General features: G+C 32.4%; 2 protein-coding genes and 3 non-coding genes across 7 annotated transcripts; 4 read left to right on the top strand and 1 right to left on the bottom strand.

Moving 5' to 3' along the window:
* The first annotated feature begins 3,920 nt into the window (after positions 1 to 3,920).
* Positions 3,921 to 4,151, top strand: LOC127745952 (small nucleolar RNA Z112). The gene has a single exon (XR_008007576.1). It is a non-coding gene; the product is annotated as a small nucleolar RNA Z112 (small nucleolar RNA).
* A 52-nt stretch (positions 4,152 to 4,203) lies between these two features.
* Positions 4,204 to 4,355, top strand: LOC127745976 (small nucleolar RNA snoR2/U65). The gene has a single exon (XR_008007600.1). It is a non-coding gene; the product is annotated as a small nucleolar RNA snoR2/U65 (small nucleolar RNA).
* Positions 4,356 to 4,409: 54 nt separating this feature from the next.
* LOC127745960 (small nucleolar RNA snoR77Y) lies at positions 4,410 to 4,493 on the top strand. The gene has a single exon (XR_008007584.1). It is a non-coding gene; the product is annotated as a small nucleolar RNA snoR77Y (small nucleolar RNA).
* Positions 4,494 to 6,056: 1,563 nt separating this feature from the next.
* Positions 6,057 to 11,018, top strand: LOC107478931 (FKBP12-interacting protein of 37 kDa). Its single transcript, XM_016099087.3, has 15 exons — positions 6,057 to 6,116; positions 6,222 to 6,250; positions 6,326 to 6,365; positions 6,472 to 6,539; positions 7,184 to 7,251; positions 7,366 to 7,402; positions 7,712 to 7,799; positions 7,946 to 8,010; positions 8,114 to 8,191; positions 8,844 to 8,891; positions 9,161 to 9,214; positions 9,752 to 9,913; positions 10,108 to 10,177; positions 10,499 to 10,554; positions 10,826 to 11,018. Exons 2-15 carry the CDS (start codon positions 6,224 to 6,226, stop codon positions 10,988 to 10,990), a joined length of 1,026 nt encoding a protein of 341 aa, XP_015954573.1. The 5' UTR covers positions 6,057 to 6,116; positions 6,222 to 6,223; the 3' UTR covers positions 10,991 to 11,018.
* Positions 11,019 to 11,051: 33 nt separating this feature from the next.
* On the bottom strand, positions 11,052 to 15,055 carry LOC107478930 (uncharacterized). Of its 3 annotated transcripts, none has more exons than XM_021138333.2 (10): positions 14,796 to 15,055; positions 14,209 to 14,314; positions 13,950 to 14,103; positions 13,596 to 13,656; positions 13,403 to 13,509; positions 13,120 to 13,296; positions 12,457 to 12,729; positions 12,027 to 12,247; positions 11,716 to 11,937; positions 11,052 to 11,335 (listed from the first exon to the last, which is right to left on the bottom strand). In XM_021138333.2, the coding sequence occupies exons 1-10, from the start codon at positions 15,038 to 15,040 to the stop codon at positions 11,234 to 11,236; spliced, it is 1,668 nt and encodes a 555-aa protein (XP_020993992.2). In that variant the 5' UTR covers positions 15,041 to 15,055; the 3' UTR covers positions 11,052 to 11,233. The 3 variants fall into 3 exon arrangements, with proteins under 3 accessions (XP_020993992.2, XP_015954572.1, XP_052115638.1); XM_016099086.3 differs by having other exon boundaries at positions 11,056 to 11,335; positions 14,791 to 14,971; XM_052259678.1 differs by lacking the exon at positions 11,052 to 11,335 and having other exon boundaries at positions 11,791 to 11,937; positions 12,473 to 12,729.
* Positions 15,056 to 20,149: the final 5,094 nt, after the last annotated feature.

Genomic DNA, 20,149 nt, shown 5'->3' with positions numbered 1-20,149 from the left:
ATTGGAAACACAATTTTTTAAATGAGTATAAAAAATTTATATCATTTAAATTATAATTTATTGACTAATTTTAATTTACTCTTATTGTTGAATTAATATTATAAATTATTTTGATCTACTTATAATGCAAGCTAGATCATCTAGTTATGCTAGTGAATAAACCGGTACGATGCACAAAACGAATAAAATGAGTTTAATCATACAATTTTCACGATCAATTTTCATGACAACTGAAATAAGTAAATAATGCTTCGCTATAATAATATATGGTTGCTTCTACCTGAACAACATTTAGATTTATGCAGTTGCTTAATCAACTGCTTTTTTTTTTCCTTAATCAATTGTTTAGAGGCATTATCTGTCCATATTACATGCTTGACCAAAATATGCTACAGGTCTGGTGGCAGAATAAATCAATACTCAACATTGTGCCTTTCATCCTATCTTGATTATACTACTTCTATGAAGGAATAAAGGTACATGGCCCTTACAATGGTGACACTTTTAATTCACGATATGAATACATTAGTGATGCTATAAAAAAAAAGGGTCAAAATTTATTTTATTTAGTATTTATTAATTATTATAACAATTAATAAATATTAAATAAAATAAATTCTATCTGTTTTTAACTATTTTTTTTATCAAACATTATTTTAAATTCATATATAATAAATTAGGCAAAAGCTAGTGCACTCCAGATAAAGTAAGGAGTGCAGCACTTTTTAAAAGTTAACCTACTATAAAAAGTGATCAGGTAAATTAAATTTATTTATTATTGTTATTATTTTTTTTGTTAGGGGTGAACAAACAAACCGACACTAACAAAAAAAACTAATTCGCTCGTTTAACAGAGGACTATCTTTACACCAAAAAAATATTCAGAAAAATTTAATCAAATTCCTCCGTCTGTTATTGTTGATGTGATGTCTTCAAGCATTTTTACTGTTTTGTTTACTAACAGGTGTTTTTACTATTGTTCTGTCTAGCCACAGATTTTGACGCTCTTGAACCCACTCCATTCCATTTCTACCATAAATGGACCTTCAAAGCCGAAAAAATTGCTGCCATAGAAAACGAAGACGCGTCGCTGCTGCTAGTTGGCTAACTCCAAACTGATTCTGTAGAAGAACCGGTCTCCATGAAGGCGCCATGATTCTCAGATGATAACGCAGTCAAAGCACAAAATACATGACAGTTATAACAAATCCATTATCTTTTATTTCAAATTATCCTCAACTTGTACGTAATAGAATGAAAAATTAAAATATAATTTTATTTAAACAATTATTTGTATTATTTTTTATTAATTTATTCAAAAAATAATTAAATTTTGAAGTTAATTGGTATAAAATATTACAGATATAAAATTAAGAAAAATTTTTATTTGTATAAGAATGAACCTAATAAATAATTATTCTATTTAAATATAATTAAGCGTATTTCTTTCTTTGTCAATGAGTTATAATTCAAACGACATAGTCTCTATATTCAGCTAAAAGTTGGTACAAAAAAATGAATACTTCTTTTTTTTATTAACTTTTTTAAACATTAATTATTTATTTTACATACTATATAAAAATAAATGAATATAATATTTATTGAGTAGACACAGTTACGTAAAAAAAATTTATTGTCATAGTATTTGAACCAAAGAAAAGAAAATATTATTTTAAGAAAAACTAACAATATATTTTTAATAATATTCTTAATACAAAATAATAAATTTTAAATATTTTTTAAATAATATATATTAACATATTTTTTTAAATAATATTTATTAACTAAAATAATATAATTATCCCAAATAATATATTATAAATATAGTAAAATGACATATTTCAATAAAAAATTGTTAATAGAAAATTATATGAATTTTTGTTTCGCACAAAATAAAATTATTATATGTTTGTTTGCTTTTTATGTTATATATATGATTTTTTAATTAAATTTATATAATACAAAATATTTTATTTTTTTTCATATTTAATGTTATAATTTTGTTTTCCATAAAATAAAATTATTTATGTATTAATTAAATTTATATAACACAATTTTTTATTTTTTTTATGAGTTAACACAATTTTTTATTATTGTATTTATATTTAATATTATATACATAATATATATTTAATATTATCTTTTTAAGATTCTAAACAAAACAAAATTTATTTAAATTTTAATATTATTTAAATTTTTTTTAGATTTAGTACATGAATTTTTAACTTATTTTTTATGTATTATTTATTTTAATTCTAAAGTCCAATAATTTTTTTTACGGACATGTTGTTTTTAATATTTATATACTATTTTTTTATTTGAACTTCAGCCTAATATCTGAGACTTATAAAAAAATTCTAAAACTTGTAAAAATTGATTAACCTGATTAACAGGTTACCTTTTTAAATCTAGACCATTCAAATAAAATATAATAAATGAAGAGTTTAGATTTAACGAATTCACAAGGTGTGCAATACTCCATACTTAATAAGGAGCGTTTAAGAATGAGCCGATAAACTAGCATATCTAATTAATATCTCTTATCCAAATTATTCATCAATAGAGCTATTTAAAATTTTTTTCCATGTTCGTTCAAACCATTTTTATCACTGTAAATGGATTTGTTTAAAATTTTTGACTATGCAGTTTAAAAAAAATCATGAATACTAAACCCAAATCCAACTTTAATTCAACTAAATTTAAAGTAATTTATAACCTTTTTTTTTGGAGACATAATCTAAGAAGTTAAAAATTTAATAGTTTTATAAAGAAGGACGCGCATATTCAACTCTATTCAATCCGGCCGCGTAGAATTGTCAATCATATTTGTAAAAATTCGTGAGTAGAGTCGGATACCTACAGATTAACTGCAAGTAGGGTTAAAATTGGATCGTTCTCAACTCGTGAATAGAATAGAATTGAGTTTTAGTAACAAATTTAATCCACAGATAAGATTAAAGTTGGATTGAAACCTTAACTTATCCTATTATATCCTACCTATTTCCAACTTTAGACATGTATATCTCTTCCTTAGTAATACATGGTTAAAATATCAATAACTAAAGAATAATAATTTAAAACCTGGAACGATTAAAAATTTTAAAAAAAAGAAAAGAAAAAAAAGAATTTTTTTTTTTAGTCGATGGATTGAACAACTCCAATTCTAAGTTAGACACTCACACACACCACACCCATACACATGATATCCTTTTTTTGTCAAGTTTGCACATAACGAGGCTCAAACCTAAGACCTCTTAGAAGGAAAAGGAACTTGTACCACTTGAGCTAAGACTCATTGACAAAAAAAAAAAATTCTTTGACTTGATTTGGTAGCACATGACTAATGCTAAAAATATTGCATGGAAATATCATCAAAAGGTAAATCAATACCTGAAATTTTTTTTTTGGTGTACTAAACGGGACAAGAGCCCAATACCTAAAGAATTTTAATGCAAGGTTTAGAATAACTATAATTACACCTTATGTTCTCTTTTTGGTATAGCTGACACTTATCTTAGATGTATTTGTGGATTCATATGGGTTGTATAATAAGCCCATACATATTTGCTGTAAAAAAAACATAAAAAAATGTATAGTTCTTTGGCAACAAAAATCTCATAGTTCTTCTACCCATATACACAGATTGAGGTTTGTTGACTAATTCCATAACCCTAGCTAATTTGTTAGCCTGATGTAACGGCCCAACATGTGTCCTATAAATGTGCACTCTCCAAAACCCTAATTCCTCAGTCTCTTTTTCCATTTCACCCATCCCCTTCGCAGCACAGCTTTTAGCTAATTAGCTAAGGTGTAAGTCATGTTGTTCTTCTATTATTAGTTTCTATAAATCTTCAATTTTTCATTCTGCTATATGTATCTTGGTTCAATTTCTACTATCTAGGTCTTTTTTTATCCAATTTTTCCCTGTGAGGAAGATCTCCCAAAAATTGATAGGAAGTGCCGTATGACACTCCAAACAGCAGCGTGGTGTTCATTACCAACCAGCAATGTCACGAAAGCAACGCTTTTTTCTCATCCACCGATGGCAAAACCCTAATTCTGCCATTGGTCGAGAAAAATTCACTGCTTTTGCGGCGCAGGTTGGTTTGTCCCACGCTGTGTGTGTGATTTGAAACGGGTCTCTGAGGGTTTAATACTTAATAAGTGTAAATCAATTTTAATTTTCTTTTAAGTTAGGGTTTAGGTTCAATGCCACGTCGCTGATAGCTATTTGCTTTGACCAGCGATGCTATGATTGGACCAAGAACAAGAGTTTCACTTGTTTCGCATCTTGATAGGAACCTGCGGATTTCAATATTCTATGATCTGTGGAGCCGTTTTCTGCGATTACATTCTCTCTTTTTATATGCAATTTATCAATCTTTGAAGTATTTTGTGGATTTGAATGGAAGCCAATGAGGACTAACTTGAATTGGAATTACCGGCTGAAAATTATTATCTTGATGTCAAATTCTGGCTTACTGAGGCTTCCATTCATTGGTGATTTACAAAATTATAATCAGAATAAGTGGTGTTATTAAACTAAAGAATTTGATTGATGTGTAGAATGGAATCTTGGCAAAGTATAAACATCAATTGGGAGTTATAGTAACAATATCTTGACATGAATTAATATCTGGAATTAGATTTAAAATATATATAATTATTGATTAAAAGGATAATGGCTCTATAATAGAGTCAACAGCAGGGGCTTATTTCATAGTTACTTGACTGCCGCTTAGAGCCAAAATCAAATCACCAGATGAAGATCCTTGAAATTATAATCCTTTGTTTCAAGATACAAATTTCTGGATAAATTCATTGGTTTTATATTTTAATCAATTTTTTTTATTAAAATTGACATAACAAGACGGATTAATGTTTTTAATTTTTATCATAGGGATTTGCTGACAAACCCAAAATTAAAAGCAACACTTCTTGTTTTTTCACTCAAATAAAGTTTGGCTGCCTTAGAATTAAGTCTTACTAATGCTCATTAAGATCAAACATTTATCATTGTTTATCCAATTATTTAAATTAATTTTTAATAAGTGACCTGACAAATTTGAAAACTATTATCGCATCCAAGCTTGTCTAATGATTTACAGGCTTAAGGGGGAAGAAGGTTGTGCTTTTGAAGAGAGACAGCTGAGCAAAGAACACGCAGAAATGGATCAATCTGAACTTGGATTGTTTTTTGACGACATGAAGAAAATTGGAATTGGTCACTTAGGAGAAAAGGAAAAGGAAAAAAAAATGGAAAGTTAATGTAATGCATTAATGTTTTTGGTGTACATCAAATTGTTATCTTGATCATTTTCTAGTTGAATACTCTAATCAAGTGTCTATTTATATTAAGTTTGTAAAATAGATATTTTTATAAATCAAATACTACAACAAATATTGAGCCCTATTACAACATCAATATTAATCATTTCTATTTTCCTAAGTTAAAACTAGCTTAAGGCAATAAAACCAACACAATATCAATTTGAGTGACATTATAAAATATAAATATGATTGATCTTGAGTTTGAATATTTACTTTATCAAGGGTACTAAATTTAAACTAAACTAACACTTCTGATTAACAAAATCTAACACGGCTTTTGAGAGCTTTAGACTACATTACAATACTACATCACACTATTGATGACCACGAAGATCAAATAAACTCTGATGTAATAGACTAATAGTTTAGTGGATTTACTATCTAGTTGATTAACAAAAAACCTTAGCTGCAATTTAATGTTTGCTAGATCAAAACATGTTTTTGGTAGGAACTAAAACCAAAAAAAAAAATTTAATTTTTCTTTTTTTCTTGAAATATATATTTTTTTTGGTTGAGTGGTGTTGAAATATTTTAATGGTTAAAAATACGTTAGGCCTAAGCCTTCAGTTAAAAAATTGTTTAAGCAAAAAATAATTATAACTTAGTAACTAATTTGGGCTTACACCAATGCGAGATGATTTACCATTGTGTATATGGTATGGCCCAATAGGCCCAAAATAGAATTCCGGAAACAAAAAAAAAAGCGAAGAATCGAAGAGGAAGAGAAAGATGCTACACCAGAAAATCGCATACTCGAATCGGAGGTGATCGGTACTCCGTACTCGGTAGTAAAAGTGAAAACACTCAGTATAACTAAATTCAGCTCCTTTCAGCTCAGCTCTCATTCAATTTCTCTCAGAATCGTAATTTATAGGGTTTTGTTTCTGCAGTTATGGCTTCTCATGCGCATTTTGACGATGTGAGTCTTCTCTCTCTCTCTCTCTCTGTGTTGCGTTTTCCTTTCAATCGCTCTCAATTCTTCCGAATTCCACAGGATTTTGATTTCGGAGGCGGATTCCCTGCAAGGCATTCAGGTTTCTTTTTGTTTGTTTAGTTTTGTTTTCGGTTTAGTTAACGGTGTTCGTTATCGAAATTTTGAGATGCGTTTGGTGGATTTTTATCGTCGTTTGTGTAATATAGGTAATAAGAGGCCTTCGCCGGATTACGACGATGAAGATTATGATAATGATCCTTTTGCGCCTAAGAAGGTACTCTAACTTTCACACTGTATCCATGAATTGAATTTGTTTTGCAATGCAAGCATTTACCACTAGGCTAAAAGCTAGAGGTGATAGATAGCTCTGGTGCAGTGTTATTTCCTTTAGTTTATTAGAATTTATTATTGTTGGCACCGTGATCTGAGATATTAAGCTCATGGAATCCAAATGAGTGTATGCTAATAGGCCATAGTAATAGAGGAAGAATAGGAAATTTATGGATGAATGGAACTATTGAGAAGGAGCTTAGATTTTTAGGGCTTGTGTGAGATATATGTAGTCCATGACTCTATACAATGCTATTGCTTGGTTCATGAAGTATGACCCCAGCTAACGGGGTTAGGACTGGTTGTTGTTTTTCTCTTTTGCAGCGCTGAATTATAGTTGTGGAATAAGTGTTGGCTTTGAGGAATGAGGTAGCTTTGAGAAGCATTGCTGTGTTTTTTCGCAATGAAAATCGGGGTAGTATAGTGTTATGGGGATGATTGTGATTTTTATTTGCTATTGTATTGATTGGTAAGGGAAGTTAACATAGGTAAAGTGTGTTGATGTGTTTAAGATGGCTCACTAGTTATATGCTTACTTGCAAATGAAAAATACTAAAACACAAATTCTAACTGCAAATTGTAATGCAGACCAAATCAAAAACCGATGAGGTTGCTTCTGGTGTAACAACAGGAATGATCTTGTCACTTCGTGAGAGGTAGCTCATAGTATACAGCTTGTGTTAGACATTGTACACTGCTAGGATTGCAGTAAATTATTTGTGCCTAACCCTTCTTTTTCCTTTCATTCTTTCGACTCTTGTTCTTGACAGCCTTCAGAACTGTAAGGATACACTTGCAACGTGCCAAGTACGTTTTCTTCCATTATTGGAATTTGTCCCTTCTGGTACCATTATCTTTCTTGTGCACACATTATTGTCTAAATATTTATTATTCTGTTTTTTTACTATTTATCTATTTACTATCTGTCATCATGTTAAAAGTGGACTTTATTTACAATTCATGTAATTTAAGAGATGAAGTCATGATTGGTTCTCAATGGCAAGGCTGCATTTATAACTATTGTATTGTAACCATGTGGACAAAGTATTGTTGCAGCCTACTCTTCATAGTTAATTATTTAAAAAAAATCATTGACTTGATCAGTGAATTTTCCAGAATGAACTTGAGGCTGCTAAATCCGAGATTCAAAGTTGGCATTCTTCAATTCAAAATGAGCCTTGTGTACCTGCTGGTGCCACTCCTGGTTAGTTTGCTCCTTGTCTTTGGCATGTTAATTGTGATATACACCTGTATTTTAATTGTTCAAGCCTTAGTTCTTTGTACACAATTGCTTTATTTTTTTGTTATAAATTTATCCATGAACTATTAGTTAACCTTTGTTCTTTCCAGAGCCCAAAATGTTACTTGATTATCTTCAGGCCCTGAAATCCTCAGAAGAGTCTTTAAGAGAGCAGGTTTAGAATCTAATCTGCCCTTTTTTTTCTGTTGATGTAGTTCACTATCCATTCATTAATTATCAATTATCATTGACCATTGACATATATCTATTATTATCAGCTTGAAAAGGCAAAGAAAAAGGAAGCTGCGTTCATTGTAACATTTGCAAAACGAGAACAAGAGATAGCAGAGTTGAAGGTATCACGCTCAAAATAAGTTTTTTCTATAGCATGGCTGTATATGTGCAATTACATTTCTTTCTGAAATCAACTTTGACCACTTGGTAAAATTTATTTCCACCCTTTTTAAGAATACTAACAAATTTACTCACTCTTCAATGCTAGTCAAGTTGTATTTCTTTTAATGTGAGTATGGTTAGCTATTTTACAAATGCTAAATATGAAAGTAGTTTGAAAGAGTGGCATTTTACAAAATATAGGGATGTGAATTGTCAAATTACCTAATTTCAGAGAAGTTAGTGTATTCTTTTAGATATTGTGGCTAGTATATTTTAACCACAAGGTAGGGTGGTATAATTTATCCTTAACACTGGATTTTCCTATTGGAACTTTCCATTTTATTCTCTTCATTAGTTAAGTACTAGATAGGGTACACCCAATAAATTATCTTTAGTGTGGGGTTTTCATTTAGTAGTTTTTAAGAAAGTGCCATTCACTTGATTAATAATTGTTATTGATATGAAGATGAAAATATCACGATGCCCTGTGAATCGTATAATCTTACAACACCTTGTGATAAAAAAGCCGCTTTTTATTCTATTATTATTTATTTATTCCTCTTATTGTTATCATGATCAAATTAACTATTTTATTGCTGTTTATAAACTCAGTCTGCTGTGCGGGATCTAAAAGCACAACTCAAGCCACCTTCAATGCAGGTATGGTTATAACATGGATGTTAAGTGTGACACTCTAGATATACACTTTTTTCCTGTGCAAACAAGCAGTGTTGCTCCTTAAAAAAACTGGAATACACTAGTGTGCTATTTTTCAGCTTTTCTTTGATTCATTTACTTGAATAGTGACATGTACCTTGGCCTTAACTCAATGACTTGCCTAGGTTAAGATTTTAGGATATTACTTCACTAAACTAAACCTGTGCAAGCTTGTCCTTTGTGCCTTGATATCTTGTGAATATAATTTTCAGGCAAGGAGGTTGTTACTAGATCCAGCTATTCATGAAGAGTTCACGCGTTTAAAGGTTTGTTATTTTTAATTAGATATTGACTACTGTATAATGAAGTTTGGCTATATGCAGCTCGATGCTGACTTGTATTGAATAAACTTTGGTCTATCTTTTACTTTGTTGGAGACTTGCACATGGAGGTGGTCAAAATGTATGTCACACCTTGTGTTGCGCCAAGAGGATTTAGTGAAAAAAACATATTATCTCCATGATTAACAGTGTTAATGGTTAGCAGATGTTGCGTCCCTTTTTCACTAGAGAACTTATTAAGAGACTTTTGAAAAATTGAGATGGAAGAATATAGACAGGTGTTGTATTTTGGGTATGTGAATAATCTTTTGTGGAGGATGGATTTAAAGTATAAAAATAAGATGTTAAGGTGGCATATTAGAATAGGCAAGAGTCTTCTAATATTTTTTAGTGTATTCATAGTCGTCACATGTCCTCAATTCCAATTATATGTATATCTTCTTGTAATAATGTCAATTAGTGGTTACATATATTTTTTTTTTTTTACCTAACATGTTCTCAACTGTTCTCATCTGATGATAGAATTTAGTAGAGGAAAAGGAGAAAAAAGTGAAGGAGTTGCAAGATAACATAAATGCAGTAAGCTTTACTACTCAAAGCAAGATGGGGAAGATGCTGATGGCTAAATGTAGAACTCTGCAGGAAGAAAATGAGGAGGTTGGGAATCATGCTTCTGAGGGAAAGGTGCTGCTCTCTCACCGCTTTATGCAAATTGTTGTTACCATTTTCTCTCCATAGATGTACTGTGTTAGCACTAGAACTAATGTTACACTTGCATGTATTCACATAAATATAAAACTTGGTAAACGGTATTCTTTGTTTTGATGAATTGATGGTCATGTTATCATCTTTTCCCCTTCTGTTTTCTTCTTGTGCAGATTCATGAATTAGCCATGAAAGTTGCATTGCAGAAGTCCCAGAATGCACAAATCAGAAGCCAGTTTGAAGGTTTGTTGAATGATATTTCATTCAACTATATTTTGGCTTTTGGATCCTTTGACTCATGTATTAGCTTTTCTAGGTACATTGGTAATCTTAGTTTCCTTAACATATCGAGATATGGAATCAACAATGATATGTGTGACGGCAGAATTAATCATATAAAATATATCTATGCTAGAAATATGTTGCGGATGGAAGATGTTGCCTTACGTTCCTCGTCTAAAAAAATGGATCTTCTGAGAGAAAAATATTTATGTATTCGATTACTTATATATATAATCTCACACTGGAAATTAACGTAGCGTTAATCCTTCACACTGACTACAGGGTTGCAGAAACATATGCAAGGACTGACAAATGACGTGGAAAGATCCAATCAAACGGTTAACTTCTCCCTCCCTCCTTTTTTGTTGTTATTTTTTAAGATTGCTATGCATGCTCAGTTATAAAATGCTTAGTGTTTCATCTTATTTGTCAAAATTGGTGAAAATTATTGTTCATGAGGGTCTTGGAGGTTCTGATTTTTGTTTTGAACATGATCGTGTATTCATGTTATGTCGAGAGATAGACACAAGTTTCTTCCATGGTTGATTGTTTTAAATTACTAGTTCCAGGATATTTTCGTCGGAGACTAAGTGGATTTGTTTTGCTCAGGTTGTAATATTGCAGGAAAAATTACAAGATAAGGATCAGGAGATCCAAAAACTGAAACAAAAGCTCCAACAAAAGAACTTGATGATGGAAGATGGAAGATCGGATGCAGCAGAAAATTTTATTGAGAGTGATAAGCCGGAAGTACCTAAGGAAGCTGCCAACTAGTATATCTATCACCAATTTTACAGCAGACGTTCATTTTTTTTCCCCCTATTTAGTTTTGCAGATGATTGTAAATTTTATATGACGCATTATAACATTTCTATTTATTTATTACTCTTTGCGATATACAATAGTTGCTAGTTACACGGGAGGGAGGGAGCGCAGATCTAACTTAAACAAAATAAAAAACTACAAAAATTAGCTATGGAATGATAAGTAGAATGATGGTGCAAGTGAGCAATATCTTTATCGGTTTCGCCGAGGCCATCCTAAGCCTGCACTTCCAATGTTTCCAACTGGTTGAATAGGTTCCAGAAGTCCCTTGGTCGAACTGCCCAGCCCTTCCCCCTGCATCATTATTAGATGTAGTAACCATATAACGTTACTTCAGTTAATATAAAAGACAAATCTCAAACCCTTAATTCTAAAGAGATTATATGATAACCCACACCATTATTTTTTTAAAATGTGATACTGATTAGTCTTGCAAACACAAAACTAACTTGTTTAATGTAAGTATAACAAATGAAATAATGTTGCGCATGTTAGATAAATCGTGAATGGCTTAAGCCATAACAAATAAATGCCGTCTAGTGGTATTGAACTATTGATGTAGAAGCTTTGCAACATTGGTAGTTTCAAACCGCAGAACAAAACAATTATCAATGAAATAGAAATTCTCGAATGTTTCAGCAAGTTAAAAACATTTGTAGACGGTAAGAACATACCTCTTTCCAACCCATGTTTTTTAGTAGTTTTCTGGCATAACTTCCAGATCCAAATGACATCTCCAAGGCCTCTGATGCAGCTTCTTGTGTACAGCTAGCACTGGGTGACGATGGCGTATCAATATAACTGCCCTCGGAATTCTTCTGTCCATAGCCCACACCAAAACCGCCATGCAAGTTTCTTCTTTCAGCAGCCCTATCTCTGTATTTACATTTCATTTGCTGCCATAGTTTTTATAGATAGACATTAATACCCTTAGCCATCAATATCACAAGAACTAATTGTTAGATTTCAAAATCAGACTACAAACCTCGGATGCAGGGACAGAACTTGGCAACATCGACAAATCCTTCTCTATGAGAATTTCACCTGAAGCCGAAGCAATTCCTTCCCCAGACTTTGAAGGACGGCAGATCTTTCTCTTAGATGATAATTTAGGAAAATCCCAATCTTCTGTTGGATTAGTAGAGTCATAAGTTGATAGAGAAGCCACATATCTGGCACTAGGATTTCGCAATCTGTACACTTGTCCTGTTAAAAGAACAAGCAGCCATATTCAGTTGTAACAATTACATATGGCACTATCATTTTACTGAAATTGCTCCATTAAAGTGAAATTTATATGTCAAGTCCAAATGAAATATATGATAACATTACATCTCGTGTATTTTCATAATAGTTCATGTCTTCATGATATGCAGCAAGCTAAGTAATAACAAATAAAAGTGAAAAATGCAAACCTGTTTTGACTCGTACCAGATCGAGATGTACTTCACTGATAGGGGCAGATCGAAATTTCCCTCCCCCAGAAGGGATAGACGGATGCCTCTTTGCAGAATGCTTTACAATTCTTCCAACCAACCTAGCCGCCTTATCTTTTCCATCCTTTTTGGATCCTTTAACCATTTCCCAATCCCACATGTCCACAACTGGAAACTCCGAAGCCAGATCTGTTTCTGATTCAATGACTTGACCATATTGAGCTCGCCATTTCTCTTCGTCTGATAGGATACCTATAACAGCATTCAGCATGAGGCATATGAACAAAAAGAGGCAAGTAATTCCAAGTTCCAACCACGTGATAAAAATTCAACTATGAATTCATGCAGAGAATGAAAAACACTTGATAGAACACTCAAAGCAAACTAGATTTGCTGAAAACAAAACAAGGAAACAAGCTAATGTTAGGTTATTTGATTTTTCACGGAAATAAGCAATTGATAGTTACTGACTTACAGTATACTCAGTGCACAACATAATGATCTTTCTACAAATTACTTCTAGGGGTAAAGAGAATAGATGAAATATCAAACCTAGTAAATTGCTATATCATAAAATATGATATATGTTGTTGAACTCTGTCAATCTAATATTAAGCTTACAAGCACACATCTGTAACATACCTTCATCTGTGGTACTTGCATCAGCTGTGCCATTTAACTGATTTAAGTCCTCAGCATCTGGGATCCACTCACCCTCTTCCAGTTCATAAGTATCGCTGTAAGCTATACCTTCATCAACAGTAGTTTTATCAACTATGCCATTTGCATCTACTGGCCCTGGGATCCACTTGTCACCCACTTCACAAGTATTGTCATTAACCATACATTCAGGAAACAGATCATTTAGAAGCAGGGTAGTTCTACATTTTTCTAAGTTAAAAACGTCAAAGGGTATATGACAAACCATCAGCAGATCCATCATCTGTTTCCAAAGGCACTGTCATTGTATCAGCTGTGCTATTCTCTGTCTTGTAGCCAGACAAGTAAAGATCAATAAGCGTGTCCTCTAACCTGTACATTAGCAAGATGAATAAGTCCAAGGGATAATTTTGAATATATAATCATTTCAATGGAATAAGTTTCTTGAAGGTACATACCATTCTGATGGTGGCGGAGGAGGGTTTTCAATAGTCGGAGTGCTCACAGAATTCAAGAGATCTATTACAAATACATCTACTTAGTTAACTGTCGTCACTCATTCATTACCACTACATGCTTGAAACACGTAACGTCGATGCTCAAAGAGTACTAGAAATCAATTGTCAATTGGTTAAAATAACTGAAGTGCAAATGTAATGTGGCACACGGCAGTAACCCCTTGTTGTTGGCTACTGCAGAACCTGCTTTCGACCATCATCATACTGTAATATTGTTTCCAGAGCATACCTCAGCTCAGTTACTATGATTATCAAGAATTAATCAAATTTGACACTTAAGCTGACACTACATACCATAGTCTGGATCATTAGACAAGGTTTCTGTCTGCTGGTAAGCTTTGAATTCACTTTCGAGGAAGGAAGGGTATTCCTCATTGTTGTTACCATATACTTGTTCTGTGCTTTCTGGAGCAGCTTCCTCACACGGATATGTTTCTTCACCATCATCCTGAGACAACATGCAAAAGGAATGTAAATCGTCAACTTGCCACGGCAATGATCAAAGGGTTTAGTTCTGAAGAAACCAGATGTAGATTAATCGAGAACCTGTTACCTTATTGGAATCTAAAAGCACATAATTCCCATCCTCAAATTTATAATAATGACCATCTCTGCTACTATAGTACCAACCAGCACTGGGGTCATGGTAAAATCCACTACTGCAAGAAATTAATCTACATTAGAGTAAGAACCAGAACTTGATACGAGTCTGTAGATTCTAACTAGCTTAGCCTCAGCAATAATAATTCAATATACTATGAGCTTTAAGCCTTTTAACAACCATTTCAATCTGTTACAGGAAGTTAAATTAGGATTTTAGGTACCTCCTATCTAAACCCTAAATTTCTGCTGTACCAAGCGTTTATCACAACATATTGTAAACACATTAAGCTCATCATCATCTAAATTAGTGAACGAATCCTCATTCTGACGAAAAAAAAAAGATAAAAATTACGATTTGACGAAAGGAAAATGCAAATCATTCCACATGCAGAAAATCAACTGCAACGCAATCTGTGTAATTAAGATATGAACGTGTGATCATGATGGAAGAAAAAAGTAGGATTAAGAACGTATGGAGTAACCACTAATCACATGAATTGTTTGAAATTTAGAGAATAATAAGAAAGGAAACCTTGCATGAAAGTATAGCTGTGAATTTTCATCCCAAACAAAAACAGAATCGCTTTTTTCCGAATTTTGAGGGTCCCAATCCATAACTCCTCTTTCTTCTTATTCTTCTTCTTCTTCTTCTGCGGCTCCTGAATTTGTCTGGTTTTGCTCTCTCTCTCTCTCTCTCTCTCTCTCTCTCTCGATTGATTGATTATTGTTGGGCTCTGTTTTTGGTTGTTATTGGGCTGTTTTAAGTTAAGTTCCAGGCTCATCACGCTTATTGGGCCTAGCCCAAATATTACAGGTCCATTCTTAAACAGAATTGGTTCTTTCGGCTAGGGGTGTACATGGGCCCGTCTACACCGGGTTTGGCTTAATCCAGACTCGACTCGAAATATAGACCGGACTTAATTTTTTAGACCCTAACCCAATTCTAAATCCGATGAAACCTACGCACCTTCAGGCCGGGTGAAAACCGAGTCTTTAGCATGTAAAAATCACCTAATCTCCAACCACTATTTCACAATTCACATAGTAAAATTCACTTAAAAAAATATAACAAGAATCAACCCTTCTTTAAAATTGAAACATAACCATAATCAATACTAATATTGTCTAATAACACCAAATATTTAAATCAATACAAATAACACAATATTATGCATTAGTCTAAAGTCTTATACATTTTAAACATAAAATATTAACTTATAATCTTATAATGACTAATAACACAAAATATTAAGGTTTACAATATTTAAATTTCACATAAGAATAGCCATCATCCATCACTAATTACACAAAATATTAATTGTGTATGATGACCGGGCCATCAGGCTGAGTTCAGGTGACCCGAGCTAGGTCCGAACCCAACCTGGAATAGTGACAAGTTCTATTTTTGAGACCCTTACCCGACCCTAGACCTAATGAAATCATACTAAATTAGCCCCCTAAAGTGTTCGGGATCGGGCCGAGTTTTCGGGTCGGGCCGGGCCATGTACACCCCTACTTTCGGCATCTAATTCCAAATATTACAGCTTCTATATTCTTAAACAGAATTCATCTTAGCGGAGTGTCACGGTAAATTTTAGAAGGTTAGATTTAACAATATTTGTATAATTTTCTGAAGTATTTAAGAATGCTCTAGATGGTTCTGGAATGTTCTAGAATGTCCTAGAAGGTCCCAGAATACTCTAGAAGGTTCTAGAAGACTCTAGAAAGTCATAGAGTATTCTAAAAAAGTGTGGATGTATATAGGAGTATGAAGAGTAGTGTGAAAGAATCTAGAAGTATTTAGAAAGTTGTAGTGGGATGGATATTTGTAACGAAGGTTTTAGATAATTAATTTGGACCGTTGATTAAATTTAATCCTAACCATCCATTAAGGAAGTGGATGGCTATAAATAGGAGGTGAGAGTTAGTGTGAGAAGTGTGTGCAGTATGATTTTGTTTCTATATTAATTTGGTGCACACGCGTATTGACAGGTTATTAATTACTATATTCTTTTAGTTATATTAATATTGATATACTGATTGGAAATATGATTTTTGTTTATATATTAATTTGGTGCACACGCGTATTGGCAGATTATTAATTACTATATTCTTTTAGTAATATTGATATCTTTTATACTAGTAAACTTAGAAGAGTTAGTGCTGACATGTCATTTTCTTAGCATTTTGAATTTTTTTAAATGAATTTTACTTTAAAAATTCAAAAGATAAGTAATTTGGTGAGAATAGTCAAAAGGAGTTGGTAAAAACTTGCTCTCTACTTTACTCCTTTTTCTATTTCTGTTACTTTCTTACCCTTTCTTTCTTCTTCTATTTTTATTGAAAAACTCAAATGCCCTTCCTCGGATTTTGAGTTTCTGCAAGAGGAATCAATCCATTCAAATGATGAATATGTTCATCAGCGGAAGAATCTACACAAGTCAGCTATGACAGCATCTCCTGCTTCTTTAACATTTTCTTTTGCCTCCATCAAATTTCATTGCAACCAACTCCAATTCACTTTTCTAACTTTGGCAGCACTAAACAAAAGAGAAAGGAACCCATCTGGGCAACGTGATAGGAGAGAGGAGTCGAACCATCTTGGGCGGGACGCAATTGTAGTGAGGAATCGAACCCATCTTGGCGCGGCGTGAAGGTAGAGGAATTGAACCCATCTTGGCCTTGCTTATGATACCGCCAATTTCGTACGTTATTCAACTTTGAGTTGATTTCTTACTTCTATGATCCTTGATTTTCTTCAAAATTTTATTATTTTGTTTATTTTTTTCATTGTGCCCCTCCAACTATGGCAAAGGTTAACTTCAGTGATTAGATTTTCCAATTATCAATATTTGTTAAAAGTGTTGGTGATACTTGTGAGGGGTTTTAATAACTAGGCCAGAATCAAGAGTTTCAACTTATTGTTAAAAGGTATGATATTTTTGCTAATTCATGGTTTTCGGTGTGTTTTTTGTGAAAAAATATGTTGCTTTCATAATTTTACTAGCTGAAAAAGGGAGCATGATACAAAAAGTACAATTACAATTTACAAGGCAAAGCGATTTGGGTTGCCTAAGTTTGATGGAATTTAATATTTTTTTAGTTAGTTTTGGTTAGATACTGAGTTAAGAATTAACATATGTGGTGCTCTTTTTTCTTTTATGTTTCTTCTTCACTATATCATTGTTTCTGTGGTGGAAACTTTTAATCTTCATAATGTGCACTTTCAAGGGACTTTTGTGCTCTTGGGTTCACTTGACTAGATTAGTTGTATGTTCTAAATCAATAAAATTTATTGCGGGTGAATTTTAAGAAAGTAATGGTAAATTTTATTATAATTGGAGTGTGGACATTGATGCTAGCCCATGAAAATGGTATAAAATATCTTTGCAATTTTAGAGGGTTGTAAAATAGAAATTTATTTATTACAACAATCTCTTTTATGTTCTTTTTTCTTTGAGTTAGTTCAGATTTGTGGCATTTTTATGTATTTTTTCATTCCTTTTGGACAATAAGAATGGAAGTCATGGCAAAGTTTCTAGCAACTAAGAGTTTTTGTTAATCCATTGTAATTTGTAAGTAGAAGAAGATAACCTTTGAATTTTTATAGTTTTTGTGATTGTGCTTTATATCTGGGCATTGTTTGTTGTTGAAATTAATATGCTTATCAGGAACTTAAAATATTACAAGAAAAAAGAAAAAAAAAAGATGTATATGTATCAGTATGATTTAAAATATCCTGTACTGTTTGATTTACAAAATAATTTCCATTTGGTGGGACAATTTTAATGTAGGTGAGTGTAAATGTATTTTACTCAGACATTTTTTTTATGCAATATGGCTTTGGAAGATGACTTTGACAAGTCAGCAGCTGAGTATATTTGTAGATTAGTGGGAAACAATGTCATCTTCTAATGGGTCAATCTTTTTCGCTTCACCCAATTATTAATGTTACTTTAATTTTGTAAGCTTTTCATCACCATCTTATGCTTAACTTGTGTTGGATATTGTGCATCATTGTTATTCTGCCTAAAGCTGACATAGTTAGTTATTTCTTATAGATGCGACATTGATTCTAATAGAAGTTAAACTTGAAAATTGTTAACTTGATGTCATTGGTTAGGTACACTGTTTGCTGAATTTTATTATTGTTTACGTCATTGGTGTGAGAAAATATCAAGAAGTTTTAGTTAAGGAGAATAAGTGAGTCGATGAGTGCATATGAGTCAACGAACTAGGTGATGAACTTATTTTACTTGTGGCTTACTCCACTTTCTCTTTCACTTTCTTTTTCACTCTTCTCTATACCAAAAATAGTTATCAATAGTTACTAAGTTATTGGCAACCTTAATAAACAAGTATAAGAAAATGAAGTTAGATTTAGACAAGATACATAAAAATCAACTGTCAATAGATAGATGTCAAATCAGTAATTTCCTACTTCTATACATTCAAAACCATAGATTCAGGTCAAAGCTCAAAATACCATGTTTTAAATAGTGACCAAGTCGACAACTATGACACGAATTAAAAAGAAAAAAAGGAAAAAAGACTACACTTTATGTAAAACGTGTAATGCAAGTTTTGTTCTTTTGTCTTTATGTTGTTGTTGATGTCGTCATCTCTTGCTTCATTTCATTTAGTGTGAGAATTATTTTATATAGCAAAAGAATATACACTCTACATTTTTCACTTATACCTTCCTATTATGGTTCTATGCTCATGTTTGTTTATAAACTTTTTCACTTTTACACACTTTGGTATTTCTATTCTTGTTTGATGAATATTTAAATCTGCATGATAGCAGTAATAAATCTGCTCTTATTTGGATGGTTCTATACTCAAATTAATGATTATGGTGATTCAAATTAGTTGTTCATATGACTTGTCTTATAGTGTTCATTCTTATTTTTATAATTGATTTAGAATATACAGCCTTATGTCCTTAATATAATCAAAATTTATTTTTGTTAATCTAATAGTGATAAATATCATTGTTATTATAATATAGTTTTAAATTTTAACATTGAGATTATATGATTAAGAAAAGGTGACAGTAAAAGACATCACAGTAAAATTGGTGAATGGTGATGATAGTAATGGTAGAAGAATGATGAGCGGATAATTTGTACGCTTTTTGGCATTGTTTTTAGTATGTTTTTGGTATGATCTAGTTAGTTTTTAGTATATTTTTATTAGTTTTTAGTTAAAATTCACTTTTCTGGACTTTACTATGAGTTTATGTGTTTTTCTGTGATTTCAGGTATTTTCTGGCTAAAATTGAGGGACCTGAGCAAAAATCTGATTCAGAGACTGAAAAGGACTGCAGATGCTGTTGGATTCTGACCTCCCTGCACTCGAAGTGGATTTTCTGGAGCTACAGAAACCCAATTGGCGCGCTCTCAATGGCGTTGGAAAGTAGACATCCTGGGCTTTCCAGCAATATATAATAGTTCATACTTTGCCCAAGATTTGATGGCCCAAACCGGCATTCAAAGTCACCTTCAGAATTTCCAGCGTTAAACGCCGGAACTGGCACCAAAATGGGAGTTAAACGCCCAAACTGGCACAAAAGCTGGCGTTTAACTCCAAGAGGAGTCTCTACACGAAAATGCTTCAATGCTCAGCCCAAGCACACACCAAGTGGACCCAGAAGTGGATTTTTACATCATTTACTCATTTCTGTAAACCCTAGGCTACTAGTTCTCTATAAATAGGACCTTTTACTATTGTATTATCATCTTTGGATTATTTGAGATCCTTTGATCATCTTTGGACATCTAGTTCTTAGATCATTTGGAGGCTGGCCATTCGGCCATGCCTAGACCTTGTTCTTATGTATTTTCAACGGTGGAGTTTCTACACACCATAGATTAAGGTGTGGAGCTCTG

The sequence above is a fragment of the Arachis duranensis genome, chromosome 3, assembly GCF_000817695.3.
Source record: "Arachis duranensis cultivar V14167 chromosome 3, aradu.V14167.gnm2.J7QH, whole genome shotgun sequence".
In the NCBI taxonomy this organism is placed as follows: Eukaryota; Viridiplantae; Streptophyta; class Magnoliopsida; order Fabales; family Fabaceae; genus Arachis; species Arachis duranensis.
This window is presented reverse-complemented; position numbering and strand designations above follow the sequence as displayed.